This window comes from Dipodomys merriami, unplaced genomic scaffold (genome assembly GCF_024711535.1).
Source record: "Dipodomys merriami isolate MVZ:Mamm:240054 unplaced genomic scaffold, mDipMer1.0.p SCAF_387, whole genome shotgun sequence".
NCBI classification, from domain to species: Eukaryota; Metazoa; Chordata; class Mammalia; order Rodentia; family Heteromyidae; genus Dipodomys; species Dipodomys merriami.
The window spans coordinates 34,693-60,285 of NW_027205459.1; the positions used below are offsets into that span (position 1 = coordinate 34,693).

The 25,593-nt window shown below is 36.8% G+C and overlaps 1 protein-coding gene across 14 annotated transcripts in view; it reads right to left on the minus strand.

Moving 5' to 3' along the window:
- Nucleotides 1-25,593, minus strand: part of LOC138805113 (zinc finger protein 438-like) — a 146,396-nt gene that overhangs the window by 18,165 nt on the left and 102,638 nt on the right. For 13 of the 14 annotated variants that reach the window (XM_069989696.1, XM_069989684.1, XM_069989693.1 and 10 more), the window contains one exon: nt 13,525-13,592. In XM_069989696.1, the coding sequence (XP_069845797.1) occupies nt 13,525-13,561 (37 nt within the window). In that variant the 5' untranslated portion in view covers nt 13,562-13,592. Of the gene's footprint in view, nt 1-13,524; nt 13,593-16,739; nt 16,830-25,593 lie in introns of all 14 variants that reach the window. The other variant, XM_069989691.1, reaches the window with a different exon arrangement.

Consider the following 25,593-nt stretch of genomic DNA (forward strand, 5'->3'; position numbering starts at 1 on the left):
AAAAAAAAAAATGTTTGTCTTGAAAATTCTTCTCCAATCCCATGGCACCATCCATTCACTTTCATCCCCAGATGTCTTTCAGTGAGGGCTCACCCAGGCTCCTTCCATTGTTCTAAAGCATACTCAACTGTCTCCACACCTACCACCATTGCCTCCTTTGCCAGCAGCTTTCATCATTGCCTGGGGCAGGGGAGGTCATTATATGGGACTCACTGTCCCTTCTTTCTACTTCTAAACTTCCCTCCTAGTTTTTTATTGTTGTTATAAAGGTGATGTACAGAGGGGTTCCAGTTACATAAGTCAGATAATGAGTACATTTTTTCCCCTACTTTTTTGTTTGTTTGTTTCATTATACCATGTACATAATGCTCTCTTGTGATGGAGAAAGGAAGATGAGGTACTAGCTATCACTCTAAATATATGATCAACTGCTTCACCTTTTGAAACAATAAAAGCATATACATATCTTAGAATAAAGAGATGGAGGATTCCTTTTTGTGCTTGTGCTGGCACTGGGGCTTGAATTCAGGCAATCATGTCTTTACTTAGCTTTACTGCCAAGTGGCAGATGTTCTACCACATAAGTCACATCTCCACCTCTGGCTTCAGAGACTCTGCCTGGGCTGGCCTGGAACTAGGATCCTCAGACCTTAGCCTCCTGAGAGGATTGGGTTCTTAACCCTTTTGCACCCCACTCTCTTCTCCAGTCTCTTTGCACTCTCTTCTCCAGCTTTCAGGGGACCCCTTCCTGGCAATCTTGTCTAAGACTTGCTACTCAACCCTACTTACTGCTTTCTTCTGTCCTTTGAGGCACTGATGTGTACAATGGTATTCTATTATCTGTCTCTTCCCAGGAGGCAGGGTCTAGCTTTATTCACTACCAGGACCTCAGTCCCTAGACCAGTGTCTGCCACTCACAGAATATCATATTTATTTAGTAAATGCAAACACAAAAATATAAATATATAATAATAATCTTGGGCCCAAATTTTGATACTTCAGTACCAGTCTATGGATGTGGAAACTGCATGTTTGTTGTAGGGTCATGAAACTGCAAAGAGCTGGATCTGAACCCTGATCTTTGCAGTGCAAAGGCTGTTTGTTCTTCTATTTCAAACAAACTGTTTTACAATTTATCCACTTGTAGGGTCAGTGTCTTCCAGTGGCTGGTGAATACCCCATAATCCACCCCAGTGTTGAGAAAACAAAGACCTTTTTACCAATTAAGAGTGTCTTGTTAGGGGATGATGAATGGCCTGTTTTACTAGAAATCTACACTACAGTGGCTGGATGGGTGGCAAGTTGAATTTACAAAGTAGTTGTAGCACCCTAACCCATTAGGCTCATACAGAATATAATTTTGGGGGGGGGGGTCTGGTCGTGGGGCCTCAACTCTGGGCCTGGGCGCTGTCCCTCAGCTCTTCAGCTCAAGGCTAGCACTCTACCACTTGAGCCACAGCACCACTTCCGGCTTTTTTTTTTCTTTTTGCTTATGTGGTGCTGAGGAATTGAACCCAGGGCCTCATGCATCCAAGGCAAGCGCTCTACCACTAAGCCACCTTCCCAGCCTCAGAATATAAATTTTTAAAGTAAAAAATTTACAATAAATTCTATGACACTTGTAAATCGTTTTCTTGGTACTACTAGAGTTTGAACTTAGGACTTTGCACTTGCTAGGCCTACAAAGTTTGTTTAATACTTAAGCCATGCCTCTAGCATCATGATACTGTTAAGCTCTGACAAAGTAAGGTTTTTGTTGTTGTTGTTTTTGTTTGTTTTGAGCAGTTTTGTTTTGAACTCAGGGCCTGGGCACTGTCCCTGGGCTCTGTGACTGAAGGCTAGTGCTCCATTACTGAGATATAGGGCCACTTCTGGTTTTCTGATGGTTAACTGGAGATGAATCTCACAGCCTTTCCTATCCAGGCTGGCTTTGAACAGTGATCCTCAGATCTGTCTCTTGAGTAGCTAGGATTACAGGCATGAGCCACCAGTGCCCTAAGTAGGTTTTTGTTTCTGTTTTTTTTTTATGAGCAAACATTAAAGGAAAAATATTTATGATTTAAAAAGTAATAGAAAGAGACTAGGAAAGTGGCTTAGTGGTAGAGTGCTTGCCTAACATGTATGTAGCCCTGGGTTTGATTCCTCAGTTCCACATAAACAGAAAAAGGCAGAAGTAGTGCTGTGACTCAAGTGGTAGAGTTCTAGTCTTGAGCAAAAGAAGTTCAGGGACAGTGCCCAGACCCTGAGTTCAAGCTCCAGGACTAGCAAAAACATGAAACAAAACAAAAAGTAATAGAAAGGGAGGGGCAATTTTGTAATTTCAAGATTCCTACTTTAAAAACTGAGGTCACTGAAGAACATTAGGACTGGAAGAAACAGTGTAAGAATGCTCAAAGAATTTTGGGTGCTGGGAGCCGGTGGCTCACACTTATTACCCTAGCTACTCAGGAGGCTGAGATCTAAGGATTGTGGTTCAAAGCCAGCCCAAGCAGGAAAGTCCAAGAGACTCTTACTCCAATTAACCACCAGAAAAAAAAATGAAAGTGGCAATGTGGCTCAAGTGATAGAGTGCTCTCCTTGAGCTGAAGAGCTCAGGGCCAGCACTTAGGCCCAGAGTTCAAGCTCCACAAGCGATAAAAAAAGAAAAAAGAAAAAGAAAAAGAAAAAAGAATTTTGGGGTTCCACTTACACATGGCAAGTCTTAACTCTTTCTGTGAACTTGATAAAACACCAAGACTCTGACGTACGGTCTGATCTTGGGAATTTGGTATGCGTGGATGAGTGTGTGTGTGTGTGTATGTGTGTGTGTGTGTGTGTGTGAGAGAGTGTGTGTGTGTGTGTGTGTGTGTGTATGTGTATGTGTATGTGTAGGGTGGTGGTTCTCTGAGACAAAAAAGATAAACTGCATATAAGATGGTAAGCAGAGGTCAAGAACAAACCTGGATACAACAGTAATCCTTAATCTTTATTGGCTTTGACTTCTGTCTCTAGCAGCAGAAGATTAGAGTAGATCAGGGTTTTCTGAAGTAAGGTCAATGGAAATTGGGGAACACTCTATTTTTATACCAACACTGAACTGCCATTTGACTTTGCCACTGTGTTAACATCTGGGCTATTGCATGCCAGGGTAAAAGAGATACTGAGTAAGACTGTTCATCACCCCAGCATGAATTGAGGTAATAACTACCACAGCTTCAGAATCCAAGCAGTCAAACTTGTCACTGTCACATGCTCACAGCAGAACTACAACAAAGCAGCACAAACTTTTTGTCACGTTAAATTTTGATCCTTGTCTTTTCACTATTCTGGGACAAAACATTTCACACAGCACACTTCAGCTATTCGTGTGGGTGCCTTGAAGAAAAGCATGCTCTTTAATTATAAAGCTGTGCTAGCTGTTTTCTTTCTCTCTGAAATAGTAGTTTGATTTTTAAAGAAGATCTGAAAGACACACGTTGAAATAGAACATGTTGAAAAGAACCTAGTCATATTTAGGTATCTGGCAGACACTTTCACAAGTGAATGAGTGGAGGTTTCATTATAAGAAAACAACTTCAGGCCATATTTGTTGTCAATGGTAAAAATCAACTTGCAAGAGGCAACTGGGATATCAGAAAACTTGAACTCACTACCAGAAACTTGAAGCTTCTGAATATAGATGCCCTTTGATCTATAATGAGGTCATGTCTGGAGAAACCCATTTTAAATTGAAAATATCATAGTAGAAAATGCATTTGGTCCACCTAACCTACCAAATATTGTAACGTGGCGGCAGCACACAAGTGGTCATTGTGGTTTCATGGCTGACTGGCCCCTGAGAACAATGAAGAGGAGTTTCATGACAATAGCTTGGGAAACAAAAATCAAAATCCAAAATCAAAGTACATTTCCACTAAATGCGTACCTGCTTTCACACCATACAAAACCCAAACCTACAATAGGAACAATCTGAAATTAGGTTGCTTTTAATGAGTTTTTAAGTAACAATGGAGGATACATGACTTAAAAAATATTGTATAATAAAAAATAAAGAAGATTTGCATAAGTCAGTGAACTGATGCTTTTTACGTGACCAGTGCACATATAATGATTAATTAAGTGTAAAACAGAGTACCTGTAACAGAATATAAAACATATAGTGACATGGTTTCAAATTTTACAATACAACTAAATTTAAGAAGTTACTCTATGGCAAATTTTGCTGTACCAATCAGCAAAAGTCCTGAATTATCTGAAAGCTCTATAAAATAGTTCCTCCTTTTCTGGAGATAACAAAGCTGGATTTTCTTGAAATAATTCAGCATAAATAACACCATAACAGATTGAAAGAAGGATCAGATGTGAAACTCAAAAACTCTCTTCAATGGAAACTTTAAAATATTCACAAAAAAGTAAGTTAATGTTTGCCTTTTCATTAATCTTTTGGAAAATACAGATAATTTCATTAAACTAGATTATTTATGTTACAATATAGTGAGATTATTATTTTAAAATGAACCCATAAATATATATTTTCCTGATTCTAATACTTAAGATGAGAAATAAATATGAATGGTCTTCAGATAAATAAAAATGGTCTTTAGAGTCTACATCATTTTTAAGAGAGTGACAGGGTCCTGAAGTTAAGAAATTTAGAACTGCTAATTTAGATGAGACTTATATCTCAGGTTTTCTGAGATCCTATGATCCTGTTCATGCGTGTATGTGCATACAGAAAATCAACTCTGGAAATATTTTGCTTCTACTTAGGTTTTACTTTGTTTTTCTGGTCCTGGGGCTTGAACTCAGGGTCTGAGTGCTGTCCCGGAGCTTGCACTCTACCACCTGAGTCACAACTCCCCTTGTGGTGGCTTCTTTTTCTTCCTTTTTTTTTTTTTTTTTTTTTTTTTTTTTTGAGATAAGAGTCTCAAGGACTTTGAACTATACCTTATATATCAGCCTCCAAAATAGCTAGGGTTACAGGCATGAGCCACCAGTGCCCAGCTCTGTTCAATTTTTATTACCATAATCTTTGTTTCTTTGAGACTATGGAATATAGACCAATATAGATCATATAGATCAACAGATAATAAAGTTAAAAGATAAGTTATCCTAATAAAAGTTTAATTATTAAAATATTACCAGCAGCTGGGTGCCAGTGAGCTATGTTTAATCCTAGCTACTCAGGAGGCCGAGATCTAAGGACTGAGATTCAAATCCAGCCCAGGAAGGAAAGTCTATGAGGCTCTTATTTCTAATTAACCAACAAAAAGTCAAAAGTAGAGCTGTGGTTCAAGTGGTAGAGCACTAGTCTTGAGGACAAAAGGTCAGGGACAGTGCCCCAGCCTTGAGTTCCAGAACTGGTAAAACAAACACACAAACAAACAAAAAATATATATTCAGCTAGCAATGTTGGAACACAGATTAAATAATAAAATGCTTGACAAAAATCTTGTGAAATAATTCAGAGACATATCACTTAATTTGCATTGAATTCATAGAATATATCATAAATTATGTTCACATTGTTTACATTTATATTTTCCCCATGAAATAGTATCATTAGATGTAATATGTAATCTTTTGTAAAAAAAGCAAATACTATTTTTAAATTTTTTAAAAACTGCAATTGGCTTAAATTTAATCAAAACCATAGTAATCATAAATTTTTCTTTCTAATATTGTTTACTTGAATTTCTGTAAATATTTTTAGAGTTCTGATGCTAACTAATTGAAGACAAGAACATATATTATCTCTATCTAGAGTGCTAGCAGATTTATAAATTGCTACTATTACTATTACACTTTTAAGACAAAAAATGCCCACCCTCTGTTCTTGGTTTGCATAATAACTGAACCCCTGTCAAATGACCCCTTGCTCAGCTCATCACACCAGCCATCTGCATGAATAAAGATGTAAGCATCTGCTGTATGGCAAATGGTCTCAGGGGCAGATGTTGCCGTCTTCATGTTCATGTCACTGGGGCTGGACACATTATTTGAACAGATGTACACAATCTAAAAGTGTTGTGTCCCACAGTGAAATGTCTCCAACTGCTTCCTATCACAATACATAAGTGCTATTTGCACCTGCATTTATGTTAATGATAAAAAGGCAGCAGGAGTTCTGATAAAGTGAGATGTGATGCTATGAAATATATTTACATGGTTAATTGGAATTTCTGAGAGCTTGTACTGCCAAACAGCCACACTGACACCAATACCTGTCCAAGTAAATGGTCTCATTACCAGCCTGTGTTTTTAAGCTGGGAAAATATGGTAATTTCAAGTAACAAATTAATCTGAACTTACTAATAAGAATATTATTCTAATCTCCAAATAAAGCAGCTTCTATATCTGGTGTACTTGGTAAGTTTTTGATCACCAAGGTCATTTTCCATTTGGTTCTATAAGGATAGGTCACTAGATATGTGTGTGGTTTCCATTTATTCCTCTGTCAACAGCAGAACACTAATAATGCACAGCTATATTTTCCACAAGTTATTGCATCGGAAAGTTCCAATTTCTAGCATTAAAGAGTTAACCAAAACCAGCTTGAAAAATGTCAATTTGTACATGGTCTGCAGCATGAAATGGTACAAAAAGGTCCAAGAACAGCATTTACACCACTTGTTAAGATCAGAATGTTTCCATATGAATTTTATATATTTAGAAACATAATATTTTGGTAATACATAAAGAATGGCTCTCCCCCCCAGTAACGAGGTCAGAAATCAATGTTAACCACTAAATGCGAAGCATCAAATTACAGTGAGTCTCCTTGCTACTGTGCATTTAAATGTGAGGACCAGAGAGCTAACTTACAATGGTAGTTTTCTTTAATAAGCTAGGAAGTTGTGGCTACTTTCAAATACTTTATTTGTGACTTTATTAACTTAAAACATTCTGTGCAAATGCTATCCAGAAGAACTTTTATTCCTCAAATTTGTTCTGAGATTCCTATTGTGTTTTGAAAGACTATTTACAAGGTCTATTTGTCTTTATTATTTAAAGATTCAAAATTTCCTACTTGATTAAATTTATTTATGACCCCAAATCTAGTGTTCATGGCGTTTTCACAGTCACTCATGGGCATGTGCAAAGTAGGGAACATTCTGAGTCACCTGATGTGCACTGTTTCCAGCTGGGGTCAAATGAGGTGATGCTCTGCTTTCTTGTTTTAGCTTCCATGCTGTAACTAAGGGTCCTTTTCATGGCCTATTTGTTTTGTTGGTCTATTTGTTTTCATGGTCTTTGTTTTGCTTTTGCTTTTTGCATTTTTGTGGGTTTTTTTCTTGGTTATTTCACTGGAGTGGCCATCAAACACAATGCTGATGAGGTCTCATGTTCCTAAGCACAAGAAGGCTGGAATATAACTTATGAACAAAATAGGTAAGTTAGATAAGCTTTACACAGGCAGGAGTTATTGTGCTGTGCCTGTGAATTCAATGATAATGAGTTAAGTATATACCTGAAACACACAGCAAGCAAGAGTGTATATTGATTGGTGTTAAAAATGTTGAGATCAAAGGTCACAGGAACTTGATCTTGTATATCATCCAGAAACAAGGAGTATTTGGTTCAGTAGTGGTTCAGTATAAGTTAATTCAGTGATGCCTATGACTTTATAAAATGTAAATACTACGAATAACAAAAACAGACTGTGCTAATCTCACTTAAATGTTACAAGAGCAATCATTATTATCCTCATTGGATAGATGTAGGGACTGATTTAGCAAAGATCACAAACACTAAGAAGAACAAAATGAGCATAGCTCAGCTGTCCAGCTTAATTTTCTTTCACAAGACTGAGGGGAGAGAGGAGGAATGGAAGAGGAGGAAAAGAACATCTAGGAACGAAGACTTCAAAAAACAGCTTTCATACCATGTTTAAAAAACTAAAATTGCGGTTTGATAACAAGATAATAAGATACTTTTAGGTTAAATCCTCATAAAAGTAAACTCATGCTTGGCTAGGCAATCCCGTGTGATTAATTAAGACAGCTGGAAGAGAGCAGAGCTTACTTTGGTTTTACTTTTCCCCTCTTTGCTTCTTGCTCATTACTCCATCAAAGACAATAAATATTTATTAACATTTGCTTTCATTGACCTTAAAACTTTAGTTTCGTGTTTAGATAAGAAAAAGCAAAAGAAGACATAAATATTTTCACAGCATCTTATATGACTTATAAAAAATTGTTTGAGAGTTTAAAACATCTACATCATGTACCTAAGAAACCATTGATGTGTTTTACATCTTGCTAAAGATAGAAAATTTATCAGTAAATTTATAAAACTGCCCCAAATAACAGTTTTCCCTTGGCTTTACAAAAGATGTAAATATCAACTAGCTACTTTACATGTTTCCTAAGTTCTAAAATGCTATATTCACTAATACCAAATTGTTTATATAAGACATGAACGTATTTTGGGGGTTGTGCTACAACTGTTCATTTTGCAAGTGTTTTATTGAATCAGAAATTCCAGGTTTTTAATAAAGACACAAATTTACATGATAGACTCTAATGGATATGGCTTAGCAGTCAGATAAGGTACAAATTTTGAAAGTTAGTGTCAGTTGTGCAGCACGTACTCAGACAAACGCAGTGGTCCTGAAGGTGTAAGTAGAACCTCTGTGTTTGTGCCTCATAGCATATGCTTGCTTCTCAAGGCTCACTTCTTAAGTTCATTTGTGTAGGATGAATAGAGCAAGCACTCACAGCATTAAAATAGTTATTTCAGCAATACCATGTGAAGGAAAATGCTAGAAAACATACAGGAAGACTGTTCTACCCACAGCAAACTTGCCTGGGAAGTGTAAAATGAATTGTGGAACAGAAAAATGACTAAGAATTCTAAGTGACTCCAATAAACTCAACTGGACTCAATACAATCTCCTGACTAAGGAACAGCAGAATGATTTGTTTTAACCAACTATGTAAGGACTTACAATTCATCCTGCCAGATCCAATGAACAAATCTCAATCCTCAGTGGATATAACCACAGTGAACTTCTTTGCAGCAAATAAAAACACACTGTCCCTGTCAGAAAGCCATTTGGTGACGCTGTCAACAGTGCAAAGGTTTTTCTTGTTTTCTTTTAAAATCTGTCCTGGAAATAAATCCCCCCGAATTTCCCATCACTAGTAGTTTTATGCTACAACAAACCTAAGAAAAAGAGCTACAGTTGGCCTATGTTGTTTCCATGCCTTTTCTGAAAATGCAGTTTACCACTATAATTACTCTTTTCCAACATAAAAAAAATTCACACACATTTCTATTACTATATCAGTTGAAAATAGCAAAGAAAAGAAGAAAATGATATACCTTATCCCCAAATCCTGAATTCAGAAGACAGAAAATAAAATATGTCTCATGAACTCGCAAAGATTAAGAAAATTAATTTAATATTTTGACACAGAGTTGAGTATGTAGCCTAGGTAGTCTTTAAGCTTATGGTCCTATTTATGGTCCTCCTATTACTACTACCTGGTGTGCACATCATGCCTCTTCCTTCCTTCCTTCCTTCCTTCCTTCCTTCCTTCCTTCCTTCCTTCCTTCCTTCCTTCCTCCCTTCCTTTCTCCCTCCCTCCCTCCCTCCCTCCCTAGGGTCTTCCTCTACAGCTCAGGGTGACTTCAAAAGTCTGATTCTCCTGCCCTATCCTCCTGAGTACTGGGATTACAGATATGTGCCACTGTTTGTCAAAAGGAAAATGATAATACTAAGTTATAGTAGAAAGCTAAAAGTAAAAAATTTCAGTACAGTGGCACAATAATGTTAAATCTCTTTAAGTAAAATTAGGAAACATTTTTTCTCTATGTATGTAGTTACTTCTTCCGAGGTTGAAACCCACATCTCTAGCCTCTACATTCTATCTGGTTGACAATGACATACATATTTATATATTAAGCAAATATCATATCTTATGTTATGTTTTCTGACCAGCATCAAAGCCACTGGCTTATGGAACTGTCCTTTCATCTAGCTTTCCAAAATAAGTTGTACTTCTAAGACAGAATGTATCAGGCTTTAATCTAATTAATTACATACATGCCTATTGTGCCAAGAGGATTCTGTGTTGCCTGAAAGCCCAGGCTCTGTCTGATTCATTTTTGCATCTACCACTTCATCTGACATAATCCTGGCAAGAATAACCTTGATTTTCAATAAAGATGGTAGGCTGGTGAAGTGGATTTCATTATGAAATTAGTATGTAATAATAAGTCAGAAATTGCAAAAGCCCCACATTTATAAACAACCATGGATGGTTGTGAAAGAAATTACTTAGCATTTAATTGAAAAATGACATGCTCAGCAAATCTCATGTCACATAAATTATTATATTTGGTGACAGAAAAATAAACAGAATCGTAAAAATCAGACACTTTTTTTTGCTAAGAATATTATTTTCCCAGACATAAGAACATTTAGATGAATGAATAAAATGAGAACAAGGGCATTGTATAGGTCTCATGTACACTTATATTACTACTTTTCTTTCCTTTCTTTTCCTTTTTTTTTTTTTTTTTTTGTTGGTCATGGGGCTCGGGTGCTGTCCTTGAGCTCTTTAGCTCAAGGCAAGTACTCTATCACATAAGCCACAATGCCACTTCCTACCACTTTTCTTTACTAATGTCTGATTTTGATTTAAACAATTTTATTTATTTCTAATATATTTTTTATTATCTTTAAGTAGTTGTATAGAGGAGAGCTGCTACCCCATGCATATAATGCTTTTTTTTTTTTTGGTCCATCCTAGGGCTTGAACCCCAGACCTTAGTGCTGTCCCTGAGCTCTCTTTTGCTCAAGGCTAGTGCTCTACCACTTTTTTTTTTTTTGTCAGTCATGGGGCTTGAACTCTGGGCTTGGGCACCGTCCCCTCACTCTTCAGCTCAAGGCCAGTGCTCTACTGCTTGAGCCACAGCGCCACTTCTGGTTTTCTAGTGGTTTACTGGAGATAAGAGTCTCACAGAATTTCCTGCCTGGGCTGGCTTTGAACCACGATCCTCAGATCTCAGCCTCCTGAGTAGCTAGGATTACAGGCATGAGCCACTGGAGCCCGGCTTGCTCTACCACTTTAAACCACAGTTCCACTTCTGGTTTTTGAATGGTTGATTGGAGGTAAGACTCTCATGAGGACTTTTCTGCCCAGGCTGGCTTCAAACCTCAATTCTTGGATCTCAGCCTCCTGTGTAGCTAGGATTATAGGTGTGAGCCGCTTGCAACAATGCATTTTTAAAGCAAAATCATTTTTATATTTTTGGTGGTGCTGGGGTTTTGATTCATGGCCTTATGCTTGCTAGCAAGTGCTCTACCATTGGAGCCATACCTCTAGTACTAGCAAAGTGATTTTAAATTAAATCTTGGCTCACGATTTATTGATTAATGGTCTTGGCTAAAGAATACAATCTCCCTGAACCTTTAATAAAGGTTACATTCAGCTATCTGTAAGGTCTAGATAAAAATAAAACATGAAATTATAGGTAGAGTGGCTATCACACGAACACATTTGACTCAGTTCTTATGTCTTCCTATCAAATTCCAGGTTTAGAGATTAAGTATCAAAGGTCTTAGAAAAGACTGGAGAGGAAGTTACTAGGGTTATTAAATCTCTAGGAGGCTCCAGGGGTCTTATTTTCTAGCCATGTCAATGGAGGTACAAACTTATATAGCAGTCTAGCAAGGTAGCATGGAAACAAAACAGAGCCCTGACAGGAAACAAAGCAGGCAAGAGGTGTGAGGGTGACATGCTTTATTTCCCTTTATTAGCTGGACAGCAAGCAGGTCATTGCCTAATTACTCATATCTCAGGACTAGAGTGGAATGCCTAAGAACTTTGGCTTTTCCAACAGGGAAAATGAAGCTCAGAGGCAAAATAATTTTTCTGAGGTTCCACTTGTGGTAGGAAGGGGTCTGAGAAAGGAGTCCAGCTTTCCCATGACCCATTGGTCTTCCTTCTATGCCAATCCTTCTTTGTTTAGATCAAAAGAAGGTATTAGTAAAGTTAGGACATTAAGTTCCTAATCCTTTCATCAATTACCAACTTCCTCACTAATCTTTCAAGGGATACAAGGGAGAGAACATGCATAGAAAGCGTGTGTTCTTTACTTCTACCGAAGGTTCCCCTCCCCCGCCCTTCCATTCTTGTTTCCATTTTTGCCCCAGTGCGCAGCACTGAATTCTATGTGTTAAGGGTGCTCTCCCTTTTGCCCAATGCTACAATGACATTCAAGCCACAGGGTCTGTTTCCAGTGGATTTCTTGCTACAGGTCTCCTCAGATCAGATCCTGCTTGGCCTTCAAAGGGCATGGGGTATTACAGCAGGAGGCAGCCTCACATGTATGTAATCATTTAGCCTCCCAAAAAGAGAAAGCCCAGGGATCAATAACTACTAAGAGTTACTAATGTTGGGGTGTGTGTATATGTGTGTGTGTGAGAGAGAGAAAGAGAGAGAGAGAGAATGTGTGTGTGTGTGTGTGTGTGTGTTGGTACTAAGGCTTTAATTCAAGGCCTCATGCTCTTGCTCATCTTTCTTGATCACAGCTGCTACTATACTACTTGAACCATTCCTCCAGTCTGGCATTTTGCTACTTAATTACAGATAGAGTCTTGAGGACTTGTTTGCCTAGACTGGCTTCAAGTTGTGATACTGATATATTGTCTCTTGATTAGCTAGGATTTACAGGCATGATCCACCAGTACTCAGATCTAGATTCTTTATAACAATTTTTCTTCATTCACTAAAAGGTACATCTTTTACTGAGGCAATGATGTCAAAACTTCATTCTGTATGGAAGAGAGAAGGTAGGGACAGGGGAAAGATTTGTATTTGTTTTATATGTTATAATGCCCTTTTTAGTGAGAACAATTTAGTTATTCTATATTAAGAAAGGCCTCTGATAACTCTTTTCTAATAGGAAAAAAAACAAGCTTATGTTAAAACAGTTATGATATTAGCTAAGCATGGGCATGCATGCCTGGTAATCTCATCTACTGGGAAGGCTGAGGTGGGAGGACGCTGCTGTCTCAAAACATAACATTATGGGGAAATTGTTTTTCTTATCTGCTTCTTTTAAAACGTGCATGGGAAGAAACAGTCCAAAGAGTTGTATAAGCAATTTTCCTTTCTGGTGTGTGTATAAAAAATACGTACAAATGAATTTAGTATCTGTGAATGTAGTCTACTCATGAAAACCCATGTGATTCTGCCTCAATAAAGCCATTTCCAAATCCACTGATGGTGATTAGCACAGCTAACTGCCAGGTAATAGGCGGGGCTCTGTTAGTTCTGCGTGGAATGAGGGAGCCCAGCTCTCCAAGAGCTCTTGGCCTAGAGGAGGAGACACATCTTCTAATTCAGGAATCCACATGCTCTCAGTTAATTCCAAAGAAAACAAACTTTTATGTATGGTCATAATTTCTGTCTTTAATTCTAGGAAATAATTCATTTTGTGATTAGAGGGTCATGACACTAAATGTTAACAATAAAAACTATTTTATTATAACACAGACATTACTGTCCTCTTCAGCATGGCTTATCTTACCTTGATCTTTTGGTGGTACTGATAATGAATTCTGCATTATGATGTACTTGACTTGAATAGTAACGTTCCTAAAAATAACCAAGCAGAAGCAACAGTTAAAAAATAAGGCATTATGTTAAATACATACTAAATGTTAAAAGCTCTTTTAAAAGCCTATTTATAACTCCACGAGTAATAAATAATAATTGATGTTCTTATTGCCTTTTTCTTTCTTTTCTTTTCTTTTTTTTTTTTTTTGCCGGTAGTAGGGTTTGAACACAGGGTGTTGTATTCACTTGCTTGCTAATGTCTTAGTGCTAGAACCCTACCACTAGCTTAGCTTTTTTACTAGTTATTATGCATTGAGTCTGGCAGACTCTTCTGCCAAGGCTGGCTTCAAACTACAGTCTCCTATGTCTCAGCCTCCTGAGTAGCTAGGACTACAAGCGTGAGCTACCAGTGCCTGTTTTCTCATCTTTCTGCTGACAGTTTTTATTTTACATTATGTACTAGACTTGGAGAGGGACACAAGGATATCCCTCTAGTAGAATCACATCTAAGTAAACATTACCTGAAAATCAGCTGTCTAATATTTTTCACATACTCTATTTAAGAAGAAATAACTAAAGTATTTAACATGTTGGTGAGGGTAATATAATTGCAACATTTTCATTTGATGAAATATAACTCAGTCATTGAAATGTGATTAGAAGGATTATGTAGCAACATGAGAAACGTTGATGATTCAATTTAATGGATATGCATACTAAATGATATACACTAATACTACAACTATAGGAAAAACAAAGGCAGTAAGAAACACATGTCAGAAAATATGTTACACTGTGCTTGATTACAGAATTGTAGGCTCTTTTCTCTCATTTTAGCCTTTTTATAAATTGCTCCACTAAGGATTGGTTCTAGGGCTCCCTTTGCATAGCGGAACTCCAAGTTTCTCAAGTCCCCTATATAAAATAGTGCAATGTTTACATGCAACCAATATGTATCTTCCTGTATACTTTAAAAGATTTCTAGGTTGCTTATAGTACAGGTTAAAATATAATATTATACAAATAATTGCTAAACTGCATTGTTTGGGATATGATGACAAGAAAATAATCTGTACATGTTCAATGTAGGTACAATATTTTAAAAATGTATTTCTGATCCATAGTTGGTAAAATCTGAGGATATAAAACAACAGATTAGAAGGGATGATTGTATCTAAATATAAAAATATGGCAATAAAAGTCTTTGAAAAATACAGTATTTTTATAGGCTTTCAAACAAGAACTGTTTCTAAGCAAAACAGTAACAACAGAAACCATTAAAGACTGATGAATTAAAATGTTTTGTGTTTTCAAAACAAGAAAATTAGGCACCAGAAAAAGGTATGACTTTCACTTCTAGCCAAGACACTAAGAGACCAGATTGGTCCTTCTGCCTGAAAAAAAACAGTAGAGGTAAACCTGTACGAAACCATGTTTCAAATACTGGACATAAGTGTTTGAAAAACTAATGCTGGAGAGATTGGAAGCAATTGAGATGAGCCCCAGAGCTATATAATAGGGAAGAAACACCTTGGTGGAGATTCCCATTGTACTAGATCTAAGAAGGCTGCTCTTGACTGGTGGCTATTGTCTATACTCCTAGATATTCTAGAAGCTGAGATCTGAGGTTCATGATTCCAAGCCAGTCTGGGCAGGAGAATCTGTAAGACACTTATTTCCCATTAACAACCAAAAAGCCAGAAATGGACATATAGCTCAAGTGATAGAGTGCTAGCCTTGAGCACAAAAGGTTATGGACAGCACCCAGGGCCTGAGTTCAAGCCCCAAGACAAGCACCAAAAACAAAACAAAACAAAACAGGCTGCTCTTGAAAGGGTCTTCATTGTGAACTCTCCAAACAAATATGGAAACTTCCTCAGGCCAAGGAGACTTCCAAAGTACTCTGCTTTCAGAAGGGAAACACTACCTGTTCCTATAGCCAGTTGGGACGGACTAGTAATTCCCAGAAATGCTCTTGACTGTGGGGGTGGAGGTGGGGAATAATTAACCCCAGGCTGAGAAATTTTCTGATTTCACAGGGAAAATCTTCACTTGATCCTAGCCAAAAGGCCGAGAAGCAATTCACAGGGCAAATCTTAAATGAAGACATGAATGGATCAATTATTTCCAGAATAATGCTCAGGTATACCTGGAGAAACACAAAAATATCTACCACCTAATGAAGTAAAATTCATAATGCTTGGCATCTATTAAAAATTATCAAGCATTCAAAGAAGCTAGAAAACATGATCCATAATGTAGAAAATAGTCAAAATTGATTCAGGACAGACAGATGCTGATATTAGAAGCTAAGAATACTATGTATACAATTATACCTCAGATGTCTTAAAAAGCTAAATAAAAGCCAAAATGATTTTTTTAAAAAAGACCCATATGAAAAATTTCAGAGATGAAAACTACATTGTATAAAACAGATAGGATTATTAGACTACTTAAAAACTTACAAGATATATGGACATTTGACTATTCACTTGCAGATACTATTATTTGAGATGCTGTTATGCATTTTGGAAAGGATATACTAAATATAGATTTAAAATTTCTTTTTTTTTTTCGGAACTGGGGTTTTAATTTAGGGCCTCACACTTGCTAGGCGGATACTTTTATGTGTTCTGGTTATTTTGGGGTTAGGGTCTCACTTCCAGGCATATGCCTGAACTTCAATCCATCTACCTATTTTAGACTTCCCAGTGTAGATGGGATGAGAGGAACATGCCACTACATCCAGCCTCTTCTGCTGAAATGAAGTCTCAGGACTATTCTAATATTCTCCATCTCAGAGTCCCACATAGCTTTATAGGTACACATCACTACCCAGTTATGGATTGAGAAGGGTTCTTGAAAACATGTCTGTCCAGGATGGCCTTCAATCTTAATGTTCCAAGGAGCTTAGTTGTGAACCACTGACACCAGGCTATACATCAACCTTGTGCTCCTGTCTGATATAAAATAAATTAATAAACAAAGAAAACATCCTACTATAAAAACTAGTTGACTCCAAATTTTATGAAAGGCATTAAGTTAGCAATTGATACAAAGAATGTTGAGGTTGACAAAATTAAAGAAATGCAAATTACTAAAATGAAATTACCTTTACTGGCATATAAGTTGTTAAAAAAAAAAAACAACTGCTAAGAGTTTGAGGAAAGGGGCATGCCCACTCACTCTGTACAGCTGAGGAGGTATGTAGTCACGTGTGCCTTAATGTCTGCAATTATTTTGGCCCAGACCTTCCTTCCACTTCTAGGAATTTATCTTAAAAAAAAAATTGGGGTAATATGTAACATTACAAATCAACATGATTATCACTATCCTAGTTACCTTTAAAAGAACTTTCAGGATGTTATTTTAAAAAGTTGCAAAACTCTGAAGTAAATTAGTACATTTTTATAATGAAGTTATTTTAGAGATCTTAAAAAATTATTAATGCTTATGATGCATACGGTTTGTATGAAAAGTGTTGCAGTTTGAATATGAAATATTCCTCCAACAGGCTTGCATATAAAAGCCTAGGCTCCCAGCTGGTGGCACTATTTTAGGAGCTTCTAGAAACTAGGAGGAAGGACCTAGCTGGAGGAAGTAAGTAGGTCACTGGCACCAGGTCAGGTGGTTGGGGGTTATCTTGTCCCTGGCTCCTTCTTATCTCTTTCTCTGCTTCCTCTGCCATTAAGGGAATGGCTGTCCTCAGTTATATCCTCTGAAGGTGACTGTCCAGTTATGATTTTCTCTCCAGGTGCTTGAAGCCAAGAGGTCATGGATTGAACCCTCTGAAATCCTGAGCTTTAAAAATCCAAATAAATCCTTCCTCCCTTAAATTGTTCCTATTAGGTATTTAGTTACAGCTGTATTTTCTCCTATTTAGCAGTTTGTTTCACGGCTCTGAATGACTGTTTTCTTGCTGTGCAAAGTATTTCAGTTCGATGTAATCTGATTTATTTTTGCTTTTGTTTCCTGTGTGTTCGGGTTCTTGTCCAAAACTCCTTGCCCATTCCAAATTCCTGAAATACTTCCTGTTTTCTCTAGTAAGTCTTTACGTTCATTTTGAGTTGATTTTTGTGACTTGTGAGAGATAGGGGTCTAGTTTCATTCTTCTGCTGTAGAGATTCAATTTTCCAATATCACATATTGAAAATTTTCCTTTTCCTGATGTGTACTGTGATCACCTATGTTGAAAATCAGTTGGCTGTAGATGAACAGGGTTATTTCTTGGCATGCAATTTGTTTCCACTGGTCTCTTATACATGCCTGTATAATACTATAGTCTTAAAGTATATTTTGAAGTCATGTAGCATAATATTTCCAAGTATATGCTGGAAGATTATGTTCTTTATCTTCAAATTCTTTATTGGCTACTCAAGGTCAAGATAATTTTAACTATACTCCCAGTATTTTGGTATCTAAATTAGAAAACTCAAAGTCAGTGGCTTTTGTTACCATGAAAGGCAGCGCTGTATTTAATTTTATTATAATTATGGAAAATTAATATATTGTGTTATTGATGTACCTATCACTTAATAAAGAAACTAATGAATAATCACAATGTTGAAAATGACAAACAGATTGCATAATGCATTGTAAATATAATAGAGGAAAAGATGTGGTAAATAGCTATATAAATTATCAGTATTTTTCAAACAACACATAAGGAAAGCCAGTGTGCACTTTTACTCCAGGGAGTAAGCACTGTGTCCTGGGAAGTATATAAGAATCTGTGAATATTATGATCTGACCTTTCTTAAATTGCTGAAAAGCATAGTAAGTAGAACAATCTATCAAAAAGGAACAAAAATTAAAGAATGCAAACAGCAAATATCATCAATTATGGCAAGATCTAGTAAAAGGAGCTTTATAAATCACTCATATGATTGCTTAGTTAATATATCATATTTAAGCAGGTTCATTAAAAATGAAAATTAGGTGAATCTGTTACTTAAGAAAGTGACAGCTGGAAATAGAAATTTCCCCATTTCCTCTTTATTGAGGAGCCTGAGGCAAATACTGCCTTGTCTTTGTTATGCTGCTTTGCCAAGGTTCCTAAAACTAAATCTCAATCTACAACCTTAGAGAAAAAAGATAATCACTTCCAAGTTCAAAAACCTTCCAGACATCAGATCATGTACAGTTGTGTGGTGAGTGCTTGCTCTCTGTGTCTGCATGAACACTGATCACAGAATTGCAATGCAGGTGTCAATCTAGAAAACTATTTTCAGGAAACTATTTCCTGGGAATAGATATGTCTTACATCACCAGATAGCCATGAACATTCAGATAAACGCCATAATAACATAATAACATTGGCCACAAAACTAGCAAAAACAGTAATGATTCTTTCAGTGTCTTATAATGAGCAATTTTTAGCATGCTCTTCTTGGTACATTGAGATAATGCTATTGTTATCCTGCTCTGATTGGGTAGTTACTGCTGTGCGAGGCTTTCTTCCAGTTTTGATTCTACCATGATTTTGTGCCCTTTGATTTGATAACATGGTGATAGTCCCACAAGATTTCAGGTGTGAGGTCAGAATTGGTCGGTGAATTCATAGATCATAGCTTTTCTAGACTGGATATTATACATCCCTTTGGCAAAATGGTACTAGTTTGGTAGTAGTGTTCTATCAGGTAAGTGTGACACAATCATTTAACCATTAACTGATGGACATCTGAGTTGTTGCCATCTACGGGTTATCATGAATAAAAATGTGTCTAGTTTTTGTGTAGAAAGGTGTTTTCATATGTCTTGGGTAAAACTTAAGCGGAAATTTGGGGTGGTAATTGTCTGTTCTCCAAAGAAGTTGTGTTCATGGATTTTTTTTCAAAAGAAAAATCAGCCTTGATTTTCATTACAGGGTAGAACCCAGGGCCTTCTACATGCCTCAAACACTCTACCACTTCAGTTACAACCACAGTCCTTTTGTGTTTTGTTTTTTGAGAAAAAGTCTTGTTAATTTTGCCCAGCCTGGCCTTAAATTTGGATCCTTCTGACTCTGCTCCCAAAATTGCTGTAATAGTAGATTATAGGCATGTTCCACCAAGTCTGGTACTTTAAAAAGCTACTTTTTTTTTTTTTTTTTTTTTGTCGTGGGGTCTGAACTCTGGGCCTGGGTGCTGTCTCTCAGCTCTTCAGCTCAAGGCTGGCACTCTACCACTTGAGCCACAGATCCACTTCCAGTTTTCTGGTGGTTAATTCGAGAAGAGTCTCATGAACTTTCCTGCCAGGGCTGGCTTTGAACCATGATCCTTAGATCTTGGCCTCCTGAGTAGCTAGGATTACAGGCGTGAGCCATCAGCGCCCAGCTTAAAAAGCTACTTTTAAGAAATGGAGTTCAAATGTTTTTTTTTCTTTCATGCAATTGTTTCTAACACATTTATAAGATTATTTCTTTGTTCCTTTGTATGTTCCTCCTCCACAGTATAACCCCTGCTTTCATTGTATTTGATGTCAGTATAATCTGTGGAGGGGAAGGGGAAAAACAAATCATTTAAATAGGGATATAGGTGGACCCATTGCAACAATGAGATGTACAAGTCCTTATGTTGAAAGCGAACTTTACAACTTTGGTGGGGGGGGGGGTAGAGGGAGGGGGGAGAGGATGGGAAGGGATGGGAAAGGGAAACAAAGCAGGAGGCTACAATGCTTGATAAGAAATGTACTCATTATCTTGCCCATGTAATTGTAACCCCTCTGTGCAGTATTTTTACAATAATAAAAAAAGAAATGGAGTTCATGTTTCTTATGACTAAGAGGATCAAAATACCTTCAGGTTCAATTTTGTTAAAATAATAGTCTTACTGTACATAAATCAACTGATAATAGTATTCATCATTACTCAACTGTAATAAGTGCTTCTTTCTATCTCAATCTATCCTACCAATCAAATTAAATTCTCAAATTGGCGCTAAAGGATCAGAGAAGCTAAGGCTTAATCTACGTAAGTTAATCCACTTAGTAAATTCTCAGTGCTTATATTCATATTTATACTGACATAAAATATTAATGTTTAGAATTTTTTTCCTTCCCTAAATAGGCATATGCTATTAGTAAGTTCAAAATAAAAGTACTTCAAATTCACCTATGTTTAATGCCAGCTACTGATAAAGAAAAAAACTTCAGAGTGTCACTGGGAGGCTAGTTTCAGACCCTTCGAGGCACTGTATCTTTAATCTTTGGAAGAAGTCCTAAATTCCTTACGTTTACATTCTCTAAGGAGGTCTTCTTAGATACACATGACTATTCCCCAAAAGTTACTAGCAGGGTGAGAAAATGTTCATTCACCCTCCTCAAAGTATTTTTTTCAATACTTAGGTTTGAACTTGTTTGTTAGGCAGGCATTCTATTATTTGAGCCACACTTCCCACCAATATGTACATTTTCAAGCCAACTTACTTACTGTCTTTTCTGTTTGTTTTTTTTTTGTGGAAGTAATTTTAATGGACTCATATTTTACATAGATGCCATTCACATTACCCAGTAATGGGACAACTAGCACACAATTAGATTTGGCATGTGGTGTGCAATCAAAGCAGTACATCCATTCAAGACTTTAACTTTTCCCATTTGACTTCAAATATATGCTACTTGTGCTGTTAATGAGACTTCTAATACTCTGAGGATCTTCATAATTTATTCTTTCAAAGAATTTTAGGATGAGAACATTTCCAGTAATAAAACAACCACAGATTTAGGGATCAAATTTCTCAGCTTTGCTTTGAAGATACCTTATGGACAATGTTATCACAACAGAGAAACAAAAGCCCCATAATGATTTTCTTTCATGAATGCAATGAAATCACTTAATTACCTCGAAATAAAAAATGTGTAGAAACATTCTAGTTATGCAACCATTTAATATCACAGTTGGCAATTCAGTGGCTTATAGGTTCACATTTTTAAAAAGCACACAAACTTATTTTCCTAAATGACCAATACATCGTATAAAAATGCATATCCATGCTTTATTTTGTTATTTTTAAATTCCTAAATAACCATGAAAATTTATTTCTCTGAGTAGTAACCCATATGTTTAATTATTAAACAAAGCTTTTCCTAAAACTTGGAAATAATTAATTTGCTTATTTTAACTTATATATTTTATTTTTAAATTTATTTTTAAGCATATTTTTATGAACGTTAAGTAGTTATACAAAGGCATTGCCATTCAACAAAAGCTGTTTGTGAGTAAGCGCAAAGCATCCTGATCAATGCCACTCCTTTCATCATTCTCCCCCATTCCTCCCAATACCATCCTTTCCCTAATTTTCTTAATTTTGCAGGATATGCATTGAATTTTATGAATGTGTTCTCTCTCTTCCTCTCTTCATTCATCTGTCCCCCCTCCCCGCGATCACCCCGCTTTCCAGTATCTGTTTCCTGGTGTTTATTTTGTTGGAATATGAGTTAGCCTTTCTAAGTAATTATACCATTTGAGTTCTCTCCCAAATATGCCATTACATCTTTAACCCCACATTCCGTCATCTTAGTTCCCACAGCTTAGGAGGGGACAGATAATTTGTCCAAGAGAAGAGTTACCTAGATTCTGTAAATTGAAAATAATTTACAAAAATACTGTTGAAAAACAGGGTATACATGTTCATAAAATTCTCTAGTATTTTTAAAAAAGAAATTAATTTTAATTGTTGGCATTAAAAATATAGAGAAATGCAGTATAATATACTTAGAAGACAAATGACATTATTTCCAAACATAAGATCTAATTATTCACCTCATGCAGAGGTCTTTGTGCTATATGTACAACTGATCTAGGGAGGCTAATAATGTTTTAAAAGTCGTTTTCTGCCTCAATACAAATCTATTTAGGAAAATATATTGTAGTCCAGGCCCAATTTCTTTCCCTTTCACAGATTTTCTATAAATTTTCTTCCAACTTTGATGGCTCTACCTAGAATTTTATAATTTAATTTCTAGTCTTCAGGTTCCAGATCACAGTATTGTGTGATTAGATGGTGTCAACATATTCCAGTTGGCTACCTCCAAACTCAGTGCATCTCCTGCCTGCACACTAAGCTCCTGAGAAGTATTTTTCAAAACAATTATTCTGTTCTATCACCACCATCACTGCTTCAGGGTAGGTACTCAGCTACTTGCTAGTATCCACGCCTCCTGTCTTACCTCTTTCCAATCTATGATTTCTGTATAAATAGAACAATTTTTTCACAATTAAAAATGTAAAGAAAAGCTACTTTAAATATATGTATATACCTTATATTTTTAAAAAATGTAGCCATGATGTCCTTTTCCTCAGACTATAGTTCTAATCTTATTTCATCTTACAGTGGTTACTTGGCTTTGAATGTGGGCCTCATGCTTGCTAGACAGGTGCTCTACCACTTGGGCTACATCCTAGTCTTTTTTTTTTTTTTTGCTCTAATTAGTTTTTTTTTTTTTTTTTGTCGGTCATGGGGCTTGAACTCTGGGCTTGGGTGCTGTCCCTCAGCTCTTCAGCTCAAGGCGAGTGCTCTACCACTTGAGCTACAGCGCCACTTCCGGTTTTCTGGTGGTTTATTGGAGGTAGGAGTCTCATGGTCTCTCCTGCCCAGGCTGGCTTTGAACCACGATCCTCAGATCTCAGCCTCCTGAGTAGCTAGGATTACAGGCGTGAGCCACCGGCGCCCGGCTCTAATTAGTTTTTTATAGGGTCTCACACTTTTTCCAGTCTGAGACCCTGATCCTCATGCTTACACTTCCTGTACAGCTGAGATGACAGGTGCACACCACCACTGTGAGATGAAGTCTTGGCAACAATTTTGCCTGAGTTTCCCTTGAACCTCAATCCTCCCATTCTCTGCTTAAAAGTAGCTGAAATGATTGGTGTGAGCTACTATGCTCAAGCCTAAATCTTCTTTCTTTCTTTCTTTCTTTCTTTCTTTCTTTCTTTCTTTCTTTCTTTCCTTCTTTCTTTCCTTCTTTCTTTCCTTCTTTCTTTCTTTCTTTCTTTCTTTCTTTCTTTCTTTCTTTCTTTCTTTCTTTCTTTCTTTCTTTCTTTCTTTTTTTCTGTTGGTCGAGGGGCTTAAACTCTAGGCCTGGGCACTGTCCCTCATCTCTTCAGCTCAAGGCTAGCACTCTATCACTTGAGCCACAGCGCCACTTCCAGCTTTTTCTGCTTATGTGGTGCTGAGGAATTGAACCCAGGGCCTCATGCATGCGAGGCAAGCACTCTACCACTGAGCCACCTTCCCAGCCCCTAAATCTTATTTTTTGATTGTTTCAGTTTTAGACATTATTTATTGACGTCTCCCCATAGAATTTTAAAATTTATCTCTTAATTGACAAAAAGTGTTAACTAATAATGTTTCTAAGTACAGAATTTCAGGTTGAAATTTAAGGGCATTGTTTCAGTGGCATCTGGTTGCGAATGTTAATGTGAAGACATTCAGAAATACTGTGATTTGTGGTTCTTTGCAAGTAATCTTTTGCTTACAGAAAATGTTTAAAAAACATCTCAGGCCTGGTGTCAGTGGTTCACACCTATAATCCTAGTCATTTGGGAGGCTGAGATCTGAGAATCACAGTTCAAAGCCAATCCAGTCAGGAAAATCTGTGAAACTCTATCTCCACTAAAACTACCAAAAAACCAGAAAGGGAGTTGTGGTTCAAGTGGTAGAACTCTAGCCTTGAGCAAAAGAACTTCAGGGACAGCGCCCAGGTCTTGAATTCAAGCCCCAGAATCAGCACACACATATACAAAAAAAGCATCTCAGCCTACTTTCATCCATTTGCCAAATGCTTAGTGGCCCTTTCTATCTGGAAACCTATGTGTTTCAGCTCCTGGGAGATTTCCTGTTTTCTGAGATGTTCTCTGTCAACAACTGTTAATCAGATGTTATCTTCCCTAGAGAGTTATAACTTTTTTGCTCTGTTTCCTATGTTGTATTGATCTGATGTTGCCATTCAGAAAAAAAAAATTCTTAATTTTCCAACATTTTAACTTTACTTCCTAGTTATATGTTTAATATTGTTCCATAATTAAAACTGACAGATAACTAAATATAAATTTCCTATAATTTATACAATTGTCTGGTGTTTTTGGACTGCACCAATCCTGACATGATTTAAATGTTATTTTATGTAAATGTAAAAGAAGTCCTCATGTTGTTGGGAGAGGTAACGATGCTTGCAATCCTACCACCCCACCCAAGAGGCTGAGACAAGAGGGTCCAGAGGCCAGGTCAGGCTATATACACATTGAGAACTGTCTCAAACAAACAAACAAACCAGTCCTCACTACTTCAATTTTTCTGGTATCAAGTTAGAGAGATTTTCAGATATAATACCATTGTTTAAAGTTTAAAGTTCCATTACTCACAGATATAAGTCCTAAGAAACAAAAATTTCCAACATCATCTATCTATGTAGTATGTTAATAAGGCTGCTTTTTCTATAAATACAATACATTTCATGCTTGATGACTTTAAACTATCCTTCCATTTCTTATGTGTTTGAATATCTAAGACAGATGTTAGAAATACTTGGATCTTTTTTGTTTGTTTGATGATAGTTCTGGACTTGAACTCAGGGCCTAAGTTCTGTCCCTAGGCTTTTCTGCTGAAGGCTAGTGCTCTACCATTTGTGCCACAGATCTAGTTCTGGCTTTCTGGTGGTTAACTGGAGACAAAATTCTCAGGGGCTTTCCTCCCTGAGCAGTCTTTGAACCAAGATCCTTAGATCTCAGCTTCCTAAGTAGCTAGGATTACTATCTTGAGACATTGGTGCCTAGCTTTTTGATTTAGGTCTTTTTATATCAAACAGAACATCCTTGGACTTTCTAGTCTGGCTTCCAATTCTAACAGAATGAGAAGTCCTTCAGGCCAACAAGGTTACCACTGATGAAGAAGAAAACATTTCACAAAGGAATAGATAATATCATCTGGTAATAAAGAACACTAAGCAGTGAAATAAATACCACAGGAGAAGCAGGTTGTCATTTGCCAAGGGTATCTGTTATGAAACAGTTCATTATCTTGTTCCTGTCAATCAGTTTAGCTGGTTGAATGGATTTAATTTA